We start from the raw sequence: 23,342 nt of genomic DNA, 5'->3' as shown, positions 1-23,342 counted from the left end.
CCAGGCTGGCCTCGAACTCATAGAGATCCTCCTGCCTTTGCCTCCCGAGTGTTGGGATTAAAGTCATGCGCTACCATCACCCGGCCGAAGATACAATTTTATTTAAAACACTAGTGAGAAATTTTGTCGTGTGTTTCAGCTAGGGAACTGGTTCTAGGATTGACACGTCTTGACCTAGACCAAAATGACCTTGAACTCCAATCTCCCAAATTTCCACCTTCCAAAAACGGATTAAAACTCTTGTGTCAACAACACATACACCGACTCTGGAATCTTGGATTCTAATTGCCACGCCCCCACTAGAGAGTTTCCCTTTTGCCACGCCCCTCTACCCGAACTTCATTTCCCAACATTCTCCTAAGACCTCTAAGTTAGCGGTCATTGTGACGTCATCTCACAGCCCTCAGGGAAATGTAGTTTGTTCATTCTCTAGCTAGGGAAAGATCAGGGGCTGTGGACTACCACTCCCGTGAGGTAGTGCGCAGTCCCACCCCATAAGCGGCGTCTTCGAACGCGCCGCGGCAGCCATGTTGGTCGTGGCTTGCACAGGGGCCGGCTCCAAGGGGTTATAGAAGCAGGTGTAATGATGTTGTCCGCGGTGTTGAGGCGAACCGCGCCGGCGCCGCGGCTCTTCCTAGGGTTACTCAAGTCTCCATCGTTCCAAGGACGCGGAAGTGCTTACGGCCGGAGCGTAAGCACCGCAGACCGGGGAGAGCCGCAGCTGCTGAAAGCTGCCGCCTGGGTGCGCCCTGGAGCATCTTCTATCTCGTTCCCCGGACGGGGGGCAGCCACCCGGGGGCGCCGTGGAGAACGCACCGAGATCTCTTGCCTAGCCGCCGCCTCGTGGGGACACGGTCCTAGTCTCGAAGAAACACTGCCCGGACAGGACAGCTGGAATGGGGTCCCCAACAAGACAGGACTGGGCATGTGGGCCCTGGCCACGGCGCTGGTGGTTCATTGCTACAACAAGAGTCCTTCCAACAAGGGTGATTATGGGGCCAGTCTGGGTTCAAGGGAGAGGTGTGGGGGTGGGTCCTGACTCCTTTGGAGAGTTGATGGTGTTTGTAAATTCAGACTCGCATTTCCTTATCCTTGGAGAGACCCAGGTACCTATCTGCTGCCAGAGGCAACCTGTTGCCCTGGAAAATTCACTGCTTGCAGTTACATAATTTGCCATTGTAGGTCTAGTCCCCTACATCAGTTTGTGTATCTGTATAATGGGGACATTGGAGTGACTGTCTGATTATAGCCTAGTCCATTAGTCTTACAAGAGGTCTACAGGAAGCCCCAGCAGCTTAGCAACACCTCTATATGTTTGCCTGTAGAAAGGACCAAGGAAGGAGGACCCTTGGTTCTGATGCTAGCTTGACTCCCATGCTTCTCTCTAGTCTTAGTTTCCCCACTGTATAGTGAAGGCAGTTTCTCAGTACTCTGCTAAAACTGACATTTTGACCTCTCTTGGAGTTCAGAGTCTGTTCAGCAATTCCTTAGTGTTTTGCTATGCTTAACTTAGTGTTGTGCTTAAGGTGAGCTGAACATTGTATTGGGGGTGGGGGTGGAGCCTGGGGGGACAGGTAGTTGGCAGAAGGAAGGTAGCTCTCTGGAGACTAGGAGCAGGAGGGATAGGCTAAGAGGTGAAGGTAGCTAACGCAGACTGGCTTCTTACCTAAATACGGCAAGTTGAGCAGGAGCTAAACACCTCAGGTTCTCAGCTGCCGGTGAGGAACTTGTTAAAGCGTGGTGCTGGTGGATTCCATGCACCCCGAACTCCGAGACTGTTGAGCAAGATTGGACACTGCCTTGACTTTCATTTGTTTGTTCAGTAAGATGTGGCCACCTGAGAAGAAAGGGCTTTGGATGAGGAATAAGGACACCAGGATCTTGTTTTGTACTACTGTCTTACATACTTTGGAAAGCTGAACTGTTGTTCTTCGCTGATCCAGTTTCCTCAACACCCTTCTGAGGGTGTTGAAGAAGGGCCCTTCTGGCTTAAACATGCTGTGATTATATGATTGACTCGCAGCTAGTGTGTGCGTGGAGGTAGCGTTCTCTCCAATTAGTTTGGGGCTAGGTGTTCAAAAAGCACCAACTTTAAACCAAGCCAGTTAAGGGGACAGTGCAGGCAGTTGGCCATGCAGGGCTGGCGAGTATTAAAGAAGGTCAGAGAGCTGTTAGGGTCAGGACAGCCTTCCTGGAGGATGGGCAATTCTTGGAAGATGGGGAATTTGAACTTGAGTTCTGAAGGGTAACACAGGAAATGTAAGTGCGTGCATGCATGTGTGTGCACCCCATGATGACCAGGTCTCCATCTTCCTTTTATTAGTGGCTTCCACAAGTGTGGCTTGTGGAAGGGGATATTTAACAAATGTGCCTTGGATTGGATTGTATTCTATACACTGAAGTCCACAGACTTTAGCCAGCTTGGTGTGGGGGAGCTAGCTGTTTGACCAGTGAGGTTGGAAGACAGGGTCTTTGGCATAAAGTGTGAGAAGAGAAATGGGCCCTGCATGCCAGGCAGAAGTGTTTAGGATTCTGCAGGCAATACAGAGCATGAAGGTTCATGAGCAGAGACTGAAGAACAGGGGAAATGTGTCTGAACTCTGGCCTGAGAGGTTCCTCAGGGCCCTAGGCTGGACTCTGTGGCACGTGAATGTCAGTGGTGTCCATGTAATGAAATGACTCAAACTATGGCCTGTTCTGGCTCTTCTCACTTGCCTGATAGGGGATTTTGAGCAGACTCCTTCAGTTCAATGTTCTGAGAAAGAGGTCCCTTCAGGAGCCAAGATGAATTCTGCTGTAGGTAGTGGAAAGCCAAGGAAAGTCTGTGAGCCCAGAATGCCCCAGGTTACAGCTCATTCCTCCCTCCTCTGTGACCTTGGAGAATGAGGGAGAGGCGGTGCTAGAAGGAACGGCTTTCCTGTTCCAGCTGCAGGTTGTCTGGGCAGTTGTAGGTGTGTGGATGAGAACAATCCATAAGAGCCAGGCGTGACAGCACTGGAGACTCAGGACTGCCAGGGGGCTGCAGAGTGAGGTCTTACCTAAAAAAACAAAACAAAACAAAGAAACAAACAACAGCAAGCCAGAAAGAGAATCCATGAGATGAGTAGGACAGACCTGGCTCTAGTCAGAGACCCAGCCATAGGCTAATAGGTGGAGTGGAAGCTCCCAAAAGAACTGGTATCTCTGAGCATGGTGGTGCGCGCCTTTAATCCCAGCACTCTGGAGGCAGAGGCAGGCGGAGCTATGTGAGTTCGAAGCCAGCTGGGTCTACGAGAGCTATTTCCAGGACAGTCAGGGCTACACAGAGAAACCCTACCACAAACAATAAAAAACAAAAACGAAGAAACAAAAAACCTGGTTTATGCACATGCTGCAGCTGGTGTCTCATCCCTCTTCACATAAACTGCAACTCAGGAGTTTACATGAGTCAGACAAATCACACACAAAGTAATCATTAGTGCTGGGGTTGGCGCTGGGCTCAGCTTGTCTCTGACTCTAGTGCCTTCTCTTACTTAGTGGGTCTCATGGCTTAAATGCTGAGGCCTGTAGAAGTCAGCCTAGTGGCCAACAGTATAACCCACAGTCAGTCTGGGCACAGAGACTGTCAACTGTGCCTCTGCTGTTGACTTGTGAGTTTTTCCAAGTGGCCACAAGGTGGTGCCAACAGCCAGGCCAGGCTTTAGCTAGGCCTGGGTTCTCAGGGAGCTCACTGAACAGTTTGGGTCTCCTTTCTCTGGGCTTGTACTAAGGATTTTGGAGACTTTTCAGTCATTGTTTTAGCTCCTCAGCATCCTTGTAAGGCTGACAAGGTTAATGTCTGTCGAATACCATGGGAAGTTGCTTGAAAAAGAAGGGCTGCAGAGAGTAATGGCTGAGGTGGGTTGTACCCCAGTGTCCATGACTTCTGATTGGGGTTCTTTCCATTCTTAGGAAGACCTACACACACGAACCTTAGTGCTTGGAAACAGTGGGGGAATTGGCACAGCATCTGCCTCATCCGCAGAGCAGAGGAGGGGTGGATTTTACCAGGGGAAGAAGGGCTCAGTCTTCTCATGCCAGCCTTTTACTTTCTAAGGAACTTCCACAGACTTGTTGGACTTTCCCTGAGCTCTGAGGGGTAGGTCCTAGCCAGGGGTCTGACAGTACCCCATCTCTTTTCAGATGCAGCTCTGATGGAAGCTGCCCGTGCCAACAATGTGCAGGAAGTCAAAAGGTGAGTACCTGAGCCTGTTGTCCTACCCAGAAGGGCTGAGCAGAGCGTGTTGACTCTGCCTTAGATAAAAGCCTTTCCTGTCCTGCACTTGTTTCCCAAGGGCTCGCTGTAGCCACCGTCATAGGCTCCCCTGGCCCAGATCAGACTTTATGTATTTTAAGTATGGATGAGGGCACCCAAACATCTCAGTGTTTGGTGGCAATGGCTTGAAGTTCATGGACCCTGTGAATCTTACAGTTTATTCTTGTTCTTCTGTGGAAGTAACCGTGTATTAATGTTTGCTGCCTGGACCTGGGGTAGATGGGCATCCTCAGAGAAGCTTGGAGTTTAGGACTCTTTGTGGCAAAGGGCCCTGTGACTAGGAAGGCCTGCTTAGGGGCTGAGACGTGCTGCCCCCCCAGCAGAGGCAGGCTGTAGTCTTCAGCTCGAGTGCTTCACCCAGTTCTCCAGGCTGCTTCTCCAATGGAGTGGGGTTGGTTTGGCACAGAGGCCGGCTCCTTGAGCAGGGGAAGGCTCGTCTTGAGCTGGAAGCCTTGGGCGGTGTGCAGGATGGATGATGCTGAGAATGGACCTGGGCCAAGCAGCAGTTACAGTCTATTGTTGAGAGACAATATTCATCCCTCTTGGGCCTTACCTTGGCCTTACTGCCCTTCAAATAAATCTAAGTGGTCATGGGACCCCTCTTTTACCTCACATGTTTGTTTTTGCCATGCTACATCTGAACAGGTCTTAAACATTCTTGGCAAGTACTCCACCCGTGAGTTGCTTCTCTAGACTTTGGGTTTTGTTTGTTCCTTTAGTTTAAGGTTTTTTTGTTTTTTTTTTTTAACTTATGTATTTATTTATTTTGAGACATCTCTCTATGTAGTACTGGCTGCTCTGGAACCCACTATGTAGACCAGGCTGATCTCGAGCTCACAGAAATCCACCTGTCTCTGCCTCCCAAGTACCAGGATTAAAGGCGTGTGCCACCATGACCAGCTGATTTATTTCCATTTTATGTTATGGCCGTTCTGCCCACAGGTATTTCTGTGCGTCATGTGCATGCAGTGCTCTTGGCAAGAAGAGGGCATTGGCTCTTCTATAACTGGAGTTATATGGTTGTGAGCTGCCATGTGGGTGCTGGAAATCGGAACCAGGTCCCCTGTAAGAGCAACCAGGGAGTGCTCTTAACTTTGGAACCATCCCTCCAGGCCCATAAATCTTGTTTTTTTGAGAATAGATTTTGTTAATTAATTCGGGTTGGCTTTGAACTTTCATTCCTCTTACCTTAGCCTTCTGAGTGCTGGGATTATAGGTGTGGACAACCATGCATGATGCTGTGTTCACATTTTAGAGAGGAAATCAGGTCAGTATTGGGGTCCCTGCATACCCTGGACCCTAGGTGTACTTCTCCTCTCCAGATGCTTGAGCATAGAAGAAAATGTGGAAAGGCAGCCACGGCTCCACCAAGACTTACTGCTTTGATTCCCTTTCATTTTATCTGCAGCATTATTATTGATTCTCAAGGGTGCTTTTGAGTATTAATGTTCAAGGCTTAGTTTTTAATAAACCACTTTTGGAAGTATGGGCTGGGAGTTGTTTTGTAGCCAAATAAATATGATGGAGCAATAGTTTAATAAACATGTGATGATGCATCTTAAAAGCCAAGCGCAGATGTCATCTTGTTATAAGAGCCATTCATAACTGCAGCTGCGTGTGGCATCTTCATGCCCCAGACACGTGCCTTGCTTTCCAGAGCCTCATTACAGGGAAGCGAGGAGTCGAAACTTGCTTAGTGATCCCGGAATCACCTGTTGGTAACTGCCAAAAGCTGCCGGCCTACAGCTTCCCTCCCCCAAGCCCAGTGTAGGCCTAGCTGGGGAGGCTGACACTCCAAGGGTTGGTCATTTTAGCTCAAAAATTTATGAGGGTTTTTTTTCTGTTTTGTTTTGTTAGTTTTACATTTTTTGAGGCACAGTTTCATGTACCCAGGTTGGCCTCAAACTCACTACATAGCCAAGGATGACCTTTAACTTCTGATCCTGCCTCTACCTTTGGATGATGTGATCCCAAGTATGCACCATCATGATCAATCTTATGTGGTGCTGAGGATCAAACCAGGACTTTGTGCATGCTGGGAAGGCACCTACCAGCTGAGCCTCAGCCTTTGGGATTTGTTATTGTTGTCTTGTTTTGGGGATTGGTTTTTTTTATTTTTGAGGAGAGTCTTGCTATTTCATCCAGAAAGGGATCCAAAACTCATAATCTTCCTGCCTTGACCTCCCAGTGCAGTGATTGCAGGCAGGTGAATACCCTTTCTCTCCTCCCTTCCTTCCACCCCTGCTTTCCTAGTACTGGGATTATATGTGCGCACACCCTGTTAAATACACTTATATTTTTTAGATTGTGTATGTGAAGGGCAAGAAGGGGGTGCCACTGTGTGTGCGGGTGCTCATAGAATCCAGACAGTTGTGAACTACCAGAAGAATAATGTGTGCTTTTTACCGCTCAGTTATCTCTCCAGTCCCTAAATATGTCTTTCTGTAACGACAACTAAATACCTTTCAATAGCATACAGAAAGTGGTTGGATTTCTAGGTGACTCAGAATTGTAGGGACTGTTAAATACCATGGGTAATATCTGGGAGCTTTTTAAGTGTGTCTTTAGCCTGCCTTTCCTTATCCCCTTCTGTTAGTAATCAGGTGAATGAGGCGCAGGCTCCTCAGCCCCCATCTCATGCTGTCCCCCAGAGCTGGGACAAGCTGGGAAAGGGTCTGGCAATGTGGACTGACTGCCAGGCCCAGGACGTGAGCAGGGTATGAGAGCGGAGGTGAGCGGTGATGTGGTGGGAATATGCCTGGATGCCCTGGCCAGGGGTCGGGGTTTTGAATGCTCTACTTATGTGCAGTAGGTAGGTTTAGGAGGCTTTTGAGTAGAGAACTGAACCAGTTAGGGCTGCTTCAGAAGAAAAGGGAAAAGGCTGAAGGCAAATCTTTTGAGAGGCTGTCTGAGGAGGAGGCCGAGCTGAGGAGGACTTCTGCCATTTTTCCCTCCTCACCCAGAGCACTTGTTAAGAAGGAATGAGTGGCTCGGCATGGTGGTGCAGTTTTGATCCTAGCAGAGGCAGATCTCTGAGTTCTAGCTAGCCAGAAATACAAAGTTCCAGGCCAGCCAAGGCTACACATAGTGAAACCTTGTCTCGAAAAACACAACAACAAAAAAAAGCAACAAAAGGAAAGGAATGGCCTCACGTGGGCGCTGTAGATGGCTGTAAATGGGAAGGAGTAAAGAGTGGTCTGGCCTCTGGCCTCAAGGAAGTTGCAGGCCATCCTTCTGGCAGGCCAGCCTGGAGGAGGAAATGGTCTTGAGTTTTGTTCAGTTTTTCTTTGTGTGTTCTTGACTCCCCTGATGCCTTCCACTGCCCTTTACTTGATCCTGTGTGTGCTAGCCTCTGATTGTGTCCAGCAGGCCTGCCTGGAACAAGACAGAATTCTAGTCTCAATCCCCCAACCAGTTTACACAGTTGTTTTGCCACGTTTATGATCGATATGGTTAGTGCCATCAATATTTGGAGTAAACCTGGTGAATAATATTAGGACACTCTTGCCATCTTGGACTCTGTCATTCCTGTGCCTGGACTTTCCTTAGCTCCTGTCTTCAGCCCAGAACCTCAGGAGAGCTCAGGATGGGGTAGGACTCTTCTGCTTAGAGAGAGGAGCTTCACCCCAGAATCTGTAATCCCTGGAACAGATGCAGACTCCCTGCTGCTGCCCACCTCCCCGTGACTCCGTTCACTGCTGTTGCTCCAGGTCAGTCTTTGAGGCTCAGTGGAAGTTCTGCCTTCTAATGCCCCTCTCTTTGATTCCTCCTAGCTGGTTCAGTCACTTCTGTCCCCTTCTACTGTATCTTTCTTATGGTGTGGGAGAGTCTAAGGCTTATCTGGAAGAGATCAGGTTGGAGAAATAGGGTTAAATGTCGAAAATGCAGTCATTAGGTTCAGGAAAACTAGTGACCCCTGTGTCAGCCCAGTCGGGACCAGCTTGGGAGTCCTCGCTGATTGAGAGTATTCAGCCAGCATCTCTGTACTGTGGGCCTAGTGATGGGAACTCTTTACTGCTTTATGAGAATCTGGCTAATACTATGTAGGGGGGCTGCTTCATCAAAAGGACAAGTCAGCACCTACCATTTGCCACACATTATTCTTTTTTACATTTTATTTATTAATTTTGTGTGCATGTGTTTGGGCACACTGGTGCTGCAGCATATATGTGAAGTTTAGAAGGTTACTAGTGGGAGTCAGTTCTTTCCTTCTCCATATGAGTTCTGGGGACTGAACTCAGGACCTCAGACATGATGGCAGGCACTTTTGCCAGCAGAGCCATCTCTCTGGCTTCACGTTATTCTTTGTATTAGAGAGTTTGAGCTGGTCACACTGGTTCAAGTCTGTAATCCTAGCACTCAGGCTGAGGTAGGAAGCTCTTCAGTTCAAGGTCAGCCTATACTATCTGTTAGGTATTTCATTTTAGATGAGCCTCTCTGCCGATGCAGATAATTCCAATCAGACCAAATTAAGCCAAATTAAAAGATGCCCATGTTTAATGAAATGTTCCTGGGGGAAGAAAGGAAAGGGGAGACCATGCAAAACCTGGAGACCATGTGTTCATTCTTGGGGGAGGGGGTGCAGTTTAAATAGCCTATGGGAGTGGTCTTGACCTTCCCTGGGGAAGGGTTACCGTTTGGTGGGCTTTCTTGACCCTCCCTGGGGAGGAGGCTTATTCCAGGAGCTGGGGTGAAGCTCCCAGCCAAGCAATTCGGACTTTTTGTATAAAGGGGTGTTAGGGAACAGCTGGGGTGATACTTTCGAACAAACACTATTCAGTGAGTTAGAGGCCAGCAAGACTATCTCAAAACAAATAAAAGCAAAACAAAACCAAACGACACCAAAACAACGAAAGAGTTTATGAACTCGACCCTTCACCGTGAGTCAAGGACAGGGTCTGCTGTCCCTTTCCTGCCTGTTTCTGAGCCCTGTTCCAGACCCCACTGGACTCTTCCTCCTTCCTTCCCCTCCCCTTGCCCGAGCAGCAGCCGTTTTCTCCTTGAAGCCGTAAACTCTGTTAGGTTACCCAGCTCCTCCTCGAGCAGGAGGCTGCCCTGCCCTTCTGGGCAGCTGTGAGAGCAGGTGACCCCTCAGCCCAGCTCCTCCTCAGGCAGGGAGGCTGCCCTGCCCTTCTGGGCAGCTGTGAGAGCAGGTGACCCCTCAGCCCAGCCCCACCCTCAGTCTGGCTTCTACACTGAGTCACTCACCCAAGACCAAGGGCACGGGGGACAGACTGCAGCACATCTGTCTGCTTTCAGGCAGAGCTATGTGGGACCTGTCAGGCTGGGGACAGGATTGGGAAACCTGTTCTCTGCTGGAGATCAAATTTCCTTCAGATCACACCGCTGAGAAACAGCACCCTGCCTGCTCTTCCCTTGGCTGTACTGAGAGTTGGGCCTGTGTTAATGTGGCTCCAGGTCGTCTTTCATCAGCACAAACAGGCTCAAATGAAGAGAACCTGGGAAAGCTTTGGTCTCTAATGGCTGACTGCCCTTCTCACAGTCCATGTGTCCATTTGACAGACATTCACTGAGTGCTTGTCATTTGCTGGGGCCTTTGTTTGGCACAGGGGGCACCTGAACAGGCATGACTCCTTTTGATGGAAAAGATGTGGAGCTGGGTATGGCTGTTACCCACTGGTAATCCCAGAATTCTAAAGGCAAGAAGTTGGTGAATTTGAGGCCGGCCTGCACTACAAGTTGATCCTGTTTTGAGAGGGAGAAGCAATAGATATGGCCGGGCTCTAGAGAGCAAAGGTGGGTGGTGTGAGATATGGGGAGCTGTAAGGAAAGACCGTAGCGCATTGTGCTTTCTAAAAGGCAAAGATGCAAACGGATAGGCTTGTGGATTATAATTTTTAAAGGTTTTTTAGTGCTTAGTGGGAAACATGTTGGTCAACAGCTATCGTAGTGTGGGAAGACTGGCTGAAACTTGATTGTAAACTGGTTGTAGGTCATAGGTAGAGCACCTGCCTGCTTCCGTAAGCTGGGTTCAATCCTGGCACCAGAAAAGAAGGGAAAAGCACCTGGAGGAAAGGCCGAAAGCTGGTGTGTGGTGGGGAGAGTTAGCCGGCTCTCCTCATGCCAGGCTCACTATTCAGAGTCCGGCACACAGTGAGAGTTCAGCAGACGAGTGCCAAATTCAGACAGGAAATGTGAGTGAGTTCCTATGTTTCTGGCTGGAGCTCCTGTGTAGATGCTGTTGTCACCATGCTCTGGAAAGAGGATTTGGAGGAATTAAGTTGAAAAAAAGACTGAAGTCTGTTTTTTGTTTTTCTGTGGTGGCTTGTTTGTTTTGGTTTGTTTTTTTTTGTTTTTTTGTTTTTTTGTTTTGTTTTGTTTTGTTTTGAGACAGGGTTTCTCTGTATCTCTGGGACCTGTCCTGGAATTAGCTCTTTAGACCAGGTTGACATTGAACTCACAGAGATCCGGCCTACCTCTGCCTCCCAAGTGCTGGGGTTAAAGGTGTGCTCCACCATGGCCTGGCCTTGTTTTGTTTTTCAAGGCAGTCTCTTACTATGTGGTCTGTTATAGTAAAAATAAAATGGCACTGTTCCCCATGGTAAAACGCTGCTACTGCAGTTCCCTGAGTGACCCAAAGGCCATGAGGGCCAGTGGGTCCCAGGCAGGGAGCCGCGAGGCGGGTGAGAGAGACGTGCCATGCAGAGAAAGCAGGTGTTTATTTAGTGGGTTATGGAGGGGAAAGGGGTAAGGGGAAAAGGAGGAAGAACAGAGAGGAAGGGGGGCACGGCAGCAGCTACCTCTTCAGGAGAGAGGAAAGGAAAGAACTCAGGCTTGAAGGAAGATTTGCTTGCCTCAGTGGAAGGGGAGGGAGTGGGCAGGGTTTGTCCCTTAAAGGGACAAGACAGATCATTACATAGTCTGTCCTGGAACTTGTAGACCAGGCTGGCACAGAGATCCACCTGCCTCTGCCTCTACGCCAGCCCTTTTTGTTGTTTGTTTATTTTGAGGTTTATTTTTATGAATTTTAATTATGTGTAGATGTACGGTTATGGAAGCCAAAGGTGTTACATCCCCTGGAACTGAAATTACAGACAATTGTGAACTACCTGATGTGGGTTCTGGGCACAAGTCATCTCTTCAGGTCCAAAACATGCTAAATTTAGCCAGATGTGGTGCCACATGCCTGTAATTCCCTACACTTGGAAGAGGCAGGCAGATCTCTGAGTTCAAAGCCAGCCCAATTTATGTAGCATTCCAGACCTTGTCTCTAATTAGTTAATAAGCATACTAAATTTATCAATTATCTGGAAATTCTTTTGAAATACTGTTTTGGTTTCTGATTTGATGCTTTTAGAAAATAGAGGATTAAACTGGTTTATTAGATGGCTTTGGAAAAAATAATTGTACAATTCAGGAGAGAAAATAGGTCTGACTTTGTTGAGGGTAAACACATTTATTCTAGCTTTACACTGATGGTTTGGTTTGGCTCTTGTCCCCTGATGCCCCAGCTCCAGGCACTTGCTGTCTGAGTGCCAGGATCAAGGTGTCCCGAATGTGTTTAGCTACAGCATAGGTGAATGTTCTAAGAATTGATCTGGGGGTTTTATCTAATTAACAGAAGCCCTGCCTGGTAAATACATTTGGCTGTCTCTGGACCTTGGAGAGGCTGTCTGTTTATCGATCGCTGTATCATTTTGGCTGGATGGGAAGATATTAATGATGGCATCAGAGCAACCAAAACATCCTGCTTTCTTAATCAGTAAATATGTAAATGTCTTTGTGGCTTGCAGTGCATTGAAACAAAATCTTGATCCCAGACCAGCAGAGGTCAAGGCCTGAACAGCATCATTCTCTGTAATTTGATAGTTTGTGCTTCTTGAGGACTCCAGGTTTTTCATGTAACCCTCAAGGGTGTCCTGAATGCCAGGACTTTGAAAGGCACCATGATGTTATAGAAAGAATTCAGGTCTGCTTTTGTTATACTTACTAACCAGCTGTGTGACATTAACATGTCACAACCTTGCCAGTAACACAGCTGCCTTCACAGATAATGACACAGAAATTAAGGGGTCTTAACTAAATCTCTCAAAGCTACCCACTCGGGAAGTAGCCCTCCTTATCTAACAGACTAGGGTGTCTGTGAGGCTAGAAGCCAGAGAGAGGTTCCCATTTCCTCTTAGAAAGCTGGTCAACAGGACAACCATTTCTGCCAGGCTTATTTGGAATCCACAGGTTCCTAAGGACAAACTGCCCCAAGACTTTGCAGCATTCTCAGCTCTCCTGCCTGTCTAGACCCTGGCCATGCCTCATTGCCCACTTCAAGCTCTTCCCCCAGAAAACTCACCCTGGCTAATAACAGTAGTTGTTCATTGGCTGTGAACGCCAGTTTGTGTCCCTTACCAGTGTGTTACAGAATAAACTTTTATGCATTTTCCAGATGAGAAACTCAGTGCCTCCCAGCCAATGTACACTTGTAATCTACACTCAGGCGCACATACATCCACAGCCTGTGTTTTTCCCCAGTAGCTCATATTGAATGCTCATCTTCCTTACCAAATTATATAGACCTTAAAGGGTAAGCGATTCACTTCCTTGCCCTTTTTTTCTCCAGTTGCATGTGTTTTTCTTCACCTGGCTGGGACCCTATCTGAGTATGCTAGATGGTAGCATCTGCCTCCACCTTAGCAGGTCACATGTGGCTGTCTGAGCACTCCAAAGGAACAGAGTATAAAGTCTGGCCTGTTGATTGATTAGTTGATTAAAGTACTGTTTTTTCTCCAAAGACTACCCAGTAGGAGAGCACAGCCCTGGGCAGCAGCTGGACCAGGAGCCTCCATTCATGTGGATGGGAGGCCCTGCCAGCCTGCATAAGAATCCTTTCTGAGGCTGGTCTCAAACTTCCATCTCAATGGCCTTTTGTCTGGGGTTAGCACCCTGGCCTCCTCAGAAAGCTGTGTGTTTGACCAGGCTTTGCAGATGGACAGTGAGCAGGGACGGGTGGTAAAGTACAGCAATTAGAGGAGGCACCTGAAATTCCCGGAGTCGTCGGGGCCTGGGTCAGCCAGGACTTTAGGCTCATTTATCCTGTCCCTAAGCTTCAGGTGCTCTGTGCTCCTGAATAAGTAGATTTTGATTAAACAAGGCTCTACTCATCCACTTAGTCTTTCTCTTCCCTCTCTCTTTAAATATAACCATGTATCAGAAAATTCACCCTTTTAGCATGTAAAATTCAGTAGCTTTTAATACATTTATAAGATAGGGCAGTTAACATGGTCTAACTCTAGAACATCTCATTACCCACCCCCGCTTCCTCCTCCACAGGCCCTGGCACCCTCTAGTCTGTTTCCTATCGCTCTGGATTTGCCCATTCTGGACACTTTTCATGAGTGAGATCCCACAGTCTGTGGATTTTGTTTCTGACTTCTTCAGCTCAGCTTCACTTTCCGTGTTCACATGTGTCACAGCACAGTGTCAATATTCCGTGCCTTTTTGATTAATTCATCTGTCAGTTGACAGACATGTTTTCACAACGTGAAAATGATTAGCAGTTACGTTATTATGAACAAGGCCCATGTTGTCCTTTTAAATTTTTTTTCAACTACATTAATCTCTTTATTCTTTGTTTGTTTGTTTGTTTGTTTATTATGTATACAGTATTCTATCTGTGTGTATGCCTGCATGCCAGAAGAGGGCACGAGACCTCATTACACATGGTTGTAAGCCACCATGTGGTTGCCGGGAATTGAACTCAGGATCTTTGGAAGAGCAGGCAATGCTCTTAACCACTGAGCCATCTCTCCAGCCCAATCTCTTTATTCTTTAAACAAATTTTCCAGCAGTAATTATTTTCATGATGAAATGGGTAACGTTCCCATAGCACTTGACACAGTGAGCTTGCCACTACCTGCTAGCCGCTCGTGTGGCTGCAGCTATCACTATTCACGAGACTCCCTTTCCGTGTGATGAGAAAGGGCTACTAGGAGGCAGATACTCGTGGACTATGTCATACTACCTAAGTCTGGCTCCTTAGCTATGGTTTCAAGTCTCCATATTCTGGCCATTTTCTAATGAGGCTGTGAACCTTTGGTTCTCCCTGGACTCCAGTGTGGCATTGTTGTCGTTGTGAGAGGGTATGCTTCTGTTCCCCTCTCTAGAGCCTATGTTAGCTTTCTTGCCTCTGTCTCACCGGATTCCTGTGATCTATTAAGCTTTGGTCAGGACAGCTTGCACTCTGTAAACATTCGATTACATCTGTTTGCTTAGCTTGGTTTGGGGCAGAGACCCAGCCTCTGCAGACATTGTGTGCGTGTGTAAAGTTGGTGGTAGTGAGGAGACAGGTGGTCTGGAGATGTTCTCATGCCGAGATCAGAAGAGTTTTGTTTCTCTGGGAAGAAGCCCTAAGAAGTGGAACTAGTCCCAGTATCTCCAACCTGTCGATCACCTCACTGGAGGTTTCTCCTTTATCTGTCTGCCGCCTATAGTCCTATCAACAGCAGGAATATGCTGTCCCATGGCTGCATGTAGAAAGAACAAGCTCTGTGCTGTGGGGAGCAGAGCAAGGGCTACAGTTCTAAGCTGCCACTTACTGCCTCGGGATCTGGTCACTGGTGAGACGAGGCTTTCTTTTCTAGTTCTCAGAATCAAATGAGATGGTGAGTGTCGAGTGTCGAGACTCAGTCAGACAGGAAAGAGGAGCCATGGAACTCCACTTTTTGAGTCCTAGCTACCAGCACACGGAAGCAGAAGAATCACAGATTCAGGCCTGTCTGGACTACAGCATGAGTTCATAGGCAGTTTGGACATCTGTTGGAAAGTGAAAAAGGCTGGGGGACGTGGCTGAATAATTGAATGCTACTATTTTTATTAAAGGACCTGGGTTTTGTTCTCAGCACCCACATCAGGCAGCTCACAACCACCTGTAACTTCAGTTCTCGGGGATCCAATGCTGTCTTCTGGCCATGTGGACTTAGACAGACACATTTACCAATAAGTAGGTAGGTAGGTAGGTAGATACATACATAGATAGATAGATAGATAGATAGATAGATAGATAGATAGATAGATAGATACATACATACATACATACATACATAGATAGATACATAGATACATAGATAGATAGCTAGATGGGTAAGCAATGCTGGGAGTGTAGCTCAGTGATTGAGTGCATACCGGGCATGCAGGAGGCCCTGAGTTCAATCTCCAGTACTGAAAAAACAAAAACGCTATTCAAGAGTTTGCCAGATATGACAAGCCAAAATGTTATTGTTGCTGTCCTGTACAGACGTCTTAGAGGACTCATGATAATTAATGCATTATTCAGGTTTTGGGGACCTGTCTGTTACCCCTTTTCCAAACTCAAACTGAGCTCTCTCATATGAGCAAGGTCTATGTCTGGTCCATTGCAGGCCCTCAATCCCAGCAGAGAGGATGGCTTTGAGAAGCTGTTTTGTGAGTTCTGTTGTAGAGTGAGGAAGGCTGACCCTTTGCTGTCCCCTGCGGGTAGAGGCAGGTTTTATGGTTAGCTTTGCCCAATCTGCTCCTTACTGAAAATCACATGTGGACCTATATAGAGCTTGACAGTAGTGGTTCAGTTGCCAATCCAGTTTGAAGTGGTAGATCCACTACTGTTTCTCATTGCTGGATGGCGGCGCAAGCTTCCTAGCAAACAGCTGCAGTCCAGAGTCCTGCTCTGGGGCCAGTAGGTGGCACTCATAACCCTTTCCCACTCCTCAGCTGTCAGGACCAAGTAGTCACTAAGGCAGCTCTGTAGCCCTGGACCGAGGTCACATGAGGGTGTCCTGGGTCACTCCTCTCCCTTACTTACTGCGTTTTCATGTTTCACTCCATTTCAACCGGACACATCTCCCTGGGAGTGCAGAGGTGATGCCTTAGGGGATCCCAGGAGATCATTAGAGGAATCCTTGCTTCTGCATCCAGAAAGTCATTCCTGTTGCACTGTTGCCCTGACCTTCGCTCACAAGGCTTGTGTTTTAGCTGTCTGCCAAGCCTGTGTCTGTCCAGCTGCCTAGAAGCCTGGATCACACCCGCTCAGACTCCTGCAGTCGTCAGTCCTCAGGGAGAGTGCAGTGCTGAATGAGGGAGTGTACCTCAAAGCAGATGGGAAACACAAACTGCCCTACTGTGCAAAAAATGCCAGTATTATGAAGATGACTGAAAGGTTGAAGGACTATTCTAGATGAAACAACAGAGACACAGTGTTTGATTTTTCTATTGATTCTGTCTTCCGTTTGGATCACAGGGCTAGGATGCTGTGGAAACTGTTAGAATAACTGTAGACGGTTGAACACAGGCAGAATAGGAGGTCAAATGCTCCTTCTGTTTTATCAGTCGGTTCCAGGATCCCTCATGGGTCCCGCGATCTGCAGATACTCAAGCCCTTTATATATTAAGTCATAGTATTAACATAAAACCTACACATATATTATATATTCTTATATAGTTACACCATATCCAGACTGCTTATATATGACTCGGTGTTAATGCTGTGCATATGATTTTCATACTCTATACTGCTTAATAAATAATGACAACAAAAATGTCTGTATATGTTCAATATAGGTGCAGGGTTTTTTTTTTAGTTTCTGAATTTTTCTTTTCTATTTTTGAGTATTTTTGGTCTGCACTTGGTTGATTCTCTTTGAGATTTTGCCCTTTATGGCTGCTGATTCTCTAGAAGTCTGTTGTTGTTCCAAGACCAATATACATGCTGAAGTATTTGGAGATAAGGGGCGTAATGTCTGAAATTAATTCTCATATAGGGAAGTAAAATGAATTAGCAATAGGAACCAAGTGAATCAAAGCGTAAAGTGGATACATGTGAAGGATCTGTGAAGGAGTTTTTGGTGCTATTTTTGTAACTGGTTTTTAAGTTAACAATTTAACAATAGCAGTCTGTGCACATTAGTATTTAATAGTTATATGTAAAGACTAGGACAAAGAATGGCCACGTAGCATTGGGCTTTGTTTTGTTATAGGAGTGGATCAACTCCTTCAGCATTTGCCTTCGAAACGTCATGCACATTCACATATGGGCACTCTTGTTAGGTTCTGGCAGATGAGATGAACAAGGTTCTGAGAGGTTAGCTGGTGGACCTGCCATGGGCACACAGCCTGACAGAGACAGGCTCCTTTCTGGGTCAGTCTTTTCCAAGAGAGGCCTTGTGAACCTGCTCATCTTTGTGCTTAAAATCTGGACTGTTGATTCTGCAGGGCATTCCTTAGGTTCCAGAACACTGAAACTAACTGTAGCAGGAAAGAACCAGGGGTGAAGTATACAGACTCACTTCATCGAAGTTAGAGGTGCGGCACACGCCAGTCTGTGTTCGCTCTTGCTGTTCGTTTGCTTTTCTGAGACTGGGCACTTGGAAGCAAGGACACCTAGAGGGCTTCTTAGAGGAGGGGACTTAAGCTGAGCCTTAGAGGCTGGTGCTCAAATAGCCAATGTAAGAGGCCCTGAGCCTGTGCCGTCAGAGCATCAGACCCTAGCCTTGAAATCTGTAGGCCCAGGCTGGGTTCCAAGAACATTCCCTCCCCCACCTCCCCATCTCTGGCTGCCTGGGAGATAAGGCACAGATGGAAGCTGCCTGGGGATTCTAGCCCCAGGCGGGCGCCTTGCCTCTGCTCAGACAGAGGGCCTGGTGCTGTTATTACTGTAAACAGGGCCTTCTGGGCATCTACAACCAGGGTCCTGTTGCCCAGATAGTGATCATGATTGGGTCTGCACGGCTCAGTGCTTCCGTGCAGGTGGGACAGGGCTTCCCATTCTTCAGCCCCTCCCAGCTGCAGCTGAGGGCCAGTTCCTGCAAAGGATCCGGAAATCGGTTGGAACAATGCATGATTGAAGTTCACTAGCCGCTTTGTATTGATTGGTCATAAAGAAAAAGGAAGAAAAGTGAAGTGGTTTCTCCTTTCCCTGTGAAGAGCTAGTTAATCAGAATGACTTAAACCTGCCTCTGCCTGCCTAGGACTTCTTCCCTTCCACAGTCAGCAAACCTAAGGAACTGTCTTGTCTTTGGAAGTCTTACTGTGTCAAATCTACTAGGATTCCACTCTTCAGTTTTCATTTTATAGTTTAGATTTACTTATATTTATGTGTGTGATTGTTTTGCCTGTGTACATGTATATGCACTGTGTGTGTGCCCAATTCTCATGTAAGTCAGAAGAGGATGTAGAATCTCCTGGAAATGGAATTATAAGAGGTTTGGAGCCACTGCATGGGTTCTGGGAATCAAACTCAGGTCCTGTGTGAGAAATTTCTGCACCCCAATAAACTTCTCTGCCAAAGCAGTAATCCGAATCAGATCAGATCAAACCAAATTAGAAAAAGCCCAGGTTTAATGGATACCAATGCTCCCAGATGGCTTTCCCAGCCCCCCAGAGTGGAGTCGGGAAGGAAGACCCGAAAACCGTGTGTTTGTTCCCTGGGGTGCAATTTAAATACCCTGTGGGAGTGATCTTGAGCATCTCTGGGTAGGGGTCATGGATTGGCAGGCTTTCTCAGGGATGAAGTCTGGACTGAGGCAGTTCCCAGGGGAGGGGACTTGGGATGGAATTTCCACCCAAACATTCCAGACTCTTTGGGTATATGGATGCCAGGGCCTGGGGTGATACTTCCAACCAAACATCCCAGACTCTTTGGGTACAGGGGTGCTGGCTCAAGTTTGGTTACTTCCTGTGGGTATGGGGCGATATGGGGGAGGGGAGAGTTGGGAGTCGGTGGGCTCACACTCAGCAGGAGGTGTGGCTGGAGAGGCATCCAGTTAACTGTCATCCTCAGGCATCTGTTCCTTGAGGGAGATGAGAAGGCAGGTTGCTAGGAGAAAAAAATAGATTGTTTTTATCAGCCCTGTGAATAGGGCTAGCCATGGGAAGGGTGATTAATGCCCAGAAAGAATGGGACAAAGAAGTGCCCTGTTGCACAGGAGAGGCAAGGGTGAATGAATGATAGGATAGCAGATATGCCCTTTAAAAACCAGATTTTAGTTGCTGGGTAAGTGCCCATTTGAGCCAGGAGAGGAGGTGGTACCAGTGGTTGAGTCCCCAGGAACTGGTGATGATGGTTGGACGCCCAAGGAGTGACTGTAAAATGTGCTTGAAAATGGTGGGGTCAGAATAGGCTCTGGAAACAGTTTTTACAAGACCAGATTTCTTGATAAAGCAGCAGAACTTTTCCCAGGAACCTGCAGATATCTATAAGACAGCTGGAACAGATTTACATTTTGGTGTCATAGCAAAAGGCTATGGCTTTAGGTTAAAAGATATGAACATTTTAGAAGACAATTAAAGAAAATTAGAAACTCTGAACCTCTGAAGATACACCTGAAACCTGTTAATCCTGGACTATGAAGCCTGTTAAAGAGGCACACCTATCTGTATTTTTAGCAGGAAACTTAATAAAGTAATGAGTTATCAGTATCCTAAGCCACCAGATGCCATTTGAGAGATCTAAGAGGTATGAGCAGAAGTGAGACAGCTTTTTTCAACTCACAGGCAATCCAAAGTCTCTCCGTGGTCTTCGACAAACACCAGTCCTAGAAGCAGCACTACCCTTTAGCTGATGAGCTCAGGAGGCCTGACAGATTTTCCTGTGGGGGTAGGGTTCGGTCTACCCATCTTGGCAAGATGAGACGTTCAATCCCCTGGTGTAGTGCCCAGTAAGCTGGTGAGGTGGAAGACATTATGCTGTGGTGAGTGGCTTTGTCATATCCAAAGGCAAGCCTCCAGGGCAGAAGGTCTTCTGTAACCATGCATTTTCTTGGAGGAGCTATAGGATGTTACAGGAACTGGCATGTCTCTGTCATAAGAAGCTCTTTTGTTCAGTGCCATACTACTCTCAGATCTGTAGAGGCACTTGAGAATCAGTACCATTTACTGTTAGGTATATCCAAATTAGACATGTAAGTTAAATTTAGACATACAGTTTATAGTCTATAAACATAGTTTATAGACATCAGTTACAGCTTACCAATACTAGTAGAGGCAAGAAGATTAGAAGGAATGTTTATTTTAGTAAGTCAAAGAATATTGGAGGTGGACTGCCTCCTTGATGGGTCCAGCGCATATGGGTGTTCACGACTTGTTTTTTCTGTAGCTTTGGAGCCTGTCCTGGAACTAGCTCTTGTAGACCAGGCTGGCCCTGAGCTCACAGAGATCCACCTGCCTCTACCTTCCAACTGCTGGGATTAAAGGTGTGTTCCACCACCATCCTGCTTACACATGGGAATTCTTACCAAAGATGGCGCTGAGGTTTTTGTTTTGACCTCAACAAAAAATGGTGGCTATCCATGTGTTTGTATTTTTCCAGAGCTGTTGTAATCTGGAGTTAACAAGTTTTACAGATTTTAAAACAAGCGCATATACACACACAGACATAAAACAAGCATACCATGGCCACATTATTTACATATATATATATATATATATATATATATATATATTAGCAGACAGATGAACAAAACTTTTTCCAGGAAACTGTGTAAACTGACCAACCTAAAACTTTTGGAGTCGGCTGTTGAGGTCAGGCAAGCACACAGGTGGTCCCGTTGAGGACAGAACACCTGTGCAGCTGGGGTGGGAGAGAACAGATCCATTGCAGAGAGAATCCCAGTGTGACCAGATCACATGCCAGGAATGCAGACAAACAGCAAACAACAAAAGAATGGAGTGGGAGGGGGAGCAGGAGCACAGTATTCAGAAACCATGGGTATGTGGGGGGGCTCGTTTACTTGTTCTCACGCTGGCAAAAAAAACAAAAAAAAATAGGCATCAAGGACAGATAGCCCCAATTTAAAAAGGTTTTGTAAAAGGCAGTTCAAGGGTATTTGGGGATCAGGACTCAAATTGTAGATCCCCTTTTTGCAAGTCTGTGCAGAGACCCATAACCTAGTGCAATGGATAGACCCTATGTCTTTGGGTAAAAAAACAGAGGGTATGAGAAAGTCCCTCGAACAGGACATCGAAAAAGGGATCCCACTGGACAAGGCAGGTCCTTCTCCTGGTAAGGTCGGGAGCCTGGTGTGGCATCTTTCGCATGACAGCCCGAAAATTGAATGAGGCCCTGAGCCTCTAAAGGCAATCTTAGCCTGGTGCAGAGCAAGTGCGGGGAGAAGGGTGTTTTCCCAACACATGGCCCTGGGCCAGTGGGAAAACAGCCATCTCAGTGGGACCTCCAGATGAAAAGTTTCTGCACCCCGATACTCTTCTCCCAAATACTCTGCAAGAACAACATATGCCCGTAACAGCTGAGCCATCCCTACTGCCCCAGATGCTATCCATAGCAGTGATTGGGACTTTAGAGAGGTCATTCAATTCTGTTTTCCTGTAGAGAAAATTAAGGGTCAAGGGTAGACGAATCCTGAACAACATATGAAGTACTTGACAGAGCCATGACTAGAACCCATCAGCCCTCCAGGCCTTGTCCCCAAATGTCCCCATCCACTTCTGAATCTGAGATGCCCTATTTATACGCAGGAGCTTAAGTACTTTGAAAAAGACTGTTAGGCCACAAGTCTTCCACCACAAGACAGAAGTATTGGTGGCAGATTGCTATTCGCAGGTTCTATAGAGAACGCCCATGTGCTGACTGCCAGGGCAGGAACGGGACAGATGAAGACAGGTCTTTTCTAGGATGCTGATGACTGAGGAAGTTAGACAAGACAGCCAGCTGGGACTGATACAGATTAGCACAGGGGACTTGGAGGCAATAGGGCCATTTTAGGGAAACCTGAAAGGATGGAACCTAATTTGGTTAAGAAAAAAAATGGAAACCGCTGTGATTGCTGCTGTGAAGACGTGAGTGGCGCTCTGATGGTAAGGACTGCTCAAGTGGAAAGTGAAAGCCGACCTGCTCCTCTCCTGCGCCTGGCAGAAGTAGCTGGCACCTCCTGGTCTTTGGTCTGCTAGCCTCCCACATTTTGGTTGATAGAGGAGACTGTTGTTTTTTTTTTTCTTCTTAGCTCTTAGACTCTGCTACTGACTGCCTTTACCTGAGAATTTTAGATTGTTTATCTCTTTGTTTCGAGACAGGATTTCTCTGTGTAACCCTGCTGTCCTGGAACTCACCCTGTAGATCAGGCTGGCCTTGAACTCAGAGACTGGCCTACCTCTGCCTCCCAAAGGCTGGGATTAAAGGCATGTGCCACCACTGCTCTGTGGCAGTTTATTTTCTGTCCACCAATACTTGGTATATTTTCCTATGCCATCCTAATTTACTTAGGACATCAGGTATGGTAGAAGGGACCCTTGTCCACTGAGCCATGCACCCCCCATCACTAATGTGAAATGGGCAATGATGCTAATAATATAAGCAGGTTGTATGCCAAGTGTTTTAGCCATCATGACTTATTATCTCTTGATGACACCCGTGTGACATGCAGGAAAGCTGGTGGAGGACTTCTTTCCTTGAGAGGTCTTGTTATATATGTAGCCCTGACTACCTTGAGATCATGGCACTCCTGCCCCAGCTTTCTAATTACAGGCCCAGGTTCTGTTCATTCTCCCACAGATAAAAGAGAGCAGGAACTGCTTTGGGTGGAACAGAGAGGTCAAGTCTCAAATTTATCCTGGGCCCTCCCTCTGTAGTGGCAATGGCTGTATCTGAACTGAGATCTTTTCTACTTTGTATGCCCTGGGAGCTGTGCAAGAGCAGGGATCCACTCTGACTACTGCTGTGGTTTCCTGTCCACTACCCTGAGCCGTTCCCACCACTGCCCTGCCAAGCAAGAGAGTTAGTTCATTAGGTAGGGCTGGCCATAAGTCTAGAGTGAGCCCAGGAAAAGCCTGCCATGCCCACTCCCTCCCCAGCATGACTACATGGGCTGCTCTGCCCTGACTGGCAGCCTGCATTAAGCATTCTGCTCATCATCTCAGGGATGATGGAATCCTAACCTTTACAGAGACACCGTGCTCTGTCACAAGCATTGCTCTTTTTAAAAGAGATTAATTCACTTGCCGCATTTTGTCCATTGGTGAAAATCACAGGGGAGAGCAAGGGTGGCTTTCTCTGATCTCAGAGGCCCTTTCAGCCACTCTCAGCAGGCAGTCATTGCCCCACCCCACTCCC

General features: G+C 47.2%; 1 protein-coding gene across 2 annotated transcripts in view; it reads left to right on the top strand.

Moving 5' to 3' along the window:
• The first annotated feature begins 507 nt into the window (after positions 1-507).
• The window catches only part of Clpb (ClpB family mitochondrial disaggregase), a 126,720-nt gene continuing 103,885 nt past the window's right edge, over positions 508-23,342 (top strand). The window contains exons 1-2 of one of the 2 annotated variants that reach the window (XM_087908649.1): positions 508-986; positions 4,162-4,213. In XM_087908649.1, the coding sequence (XP_087764775.1) occupies positions 584-986; positions 4,162-4,213 (455 nt within the window). In that variant the 5' untranslated portion in view covers positions 508-583. The remainder of the gene's footprint in view (positions 987-4,161; positions 4,214-23,342) is intronic. The other variant, XM_087908650.1, reaches the window with a different exon arrangement.

Source organism: Myodes glareolus, chromosome 7 (genome assembly GCF_982192425.1).
Source record: "Myodes glareolus chromosome 7, mMyoGla1.1, whole genome shotgun sequence".
Lineage (NCBI taxonomy): Eukaryota > Metazoa > Chordata > Mammalia > Rodentia > Cricetidae > Myodes > Myodes glareolus.
This window is presented reverse-complemented; position numbering and strand designations above follow the sequence as displayed.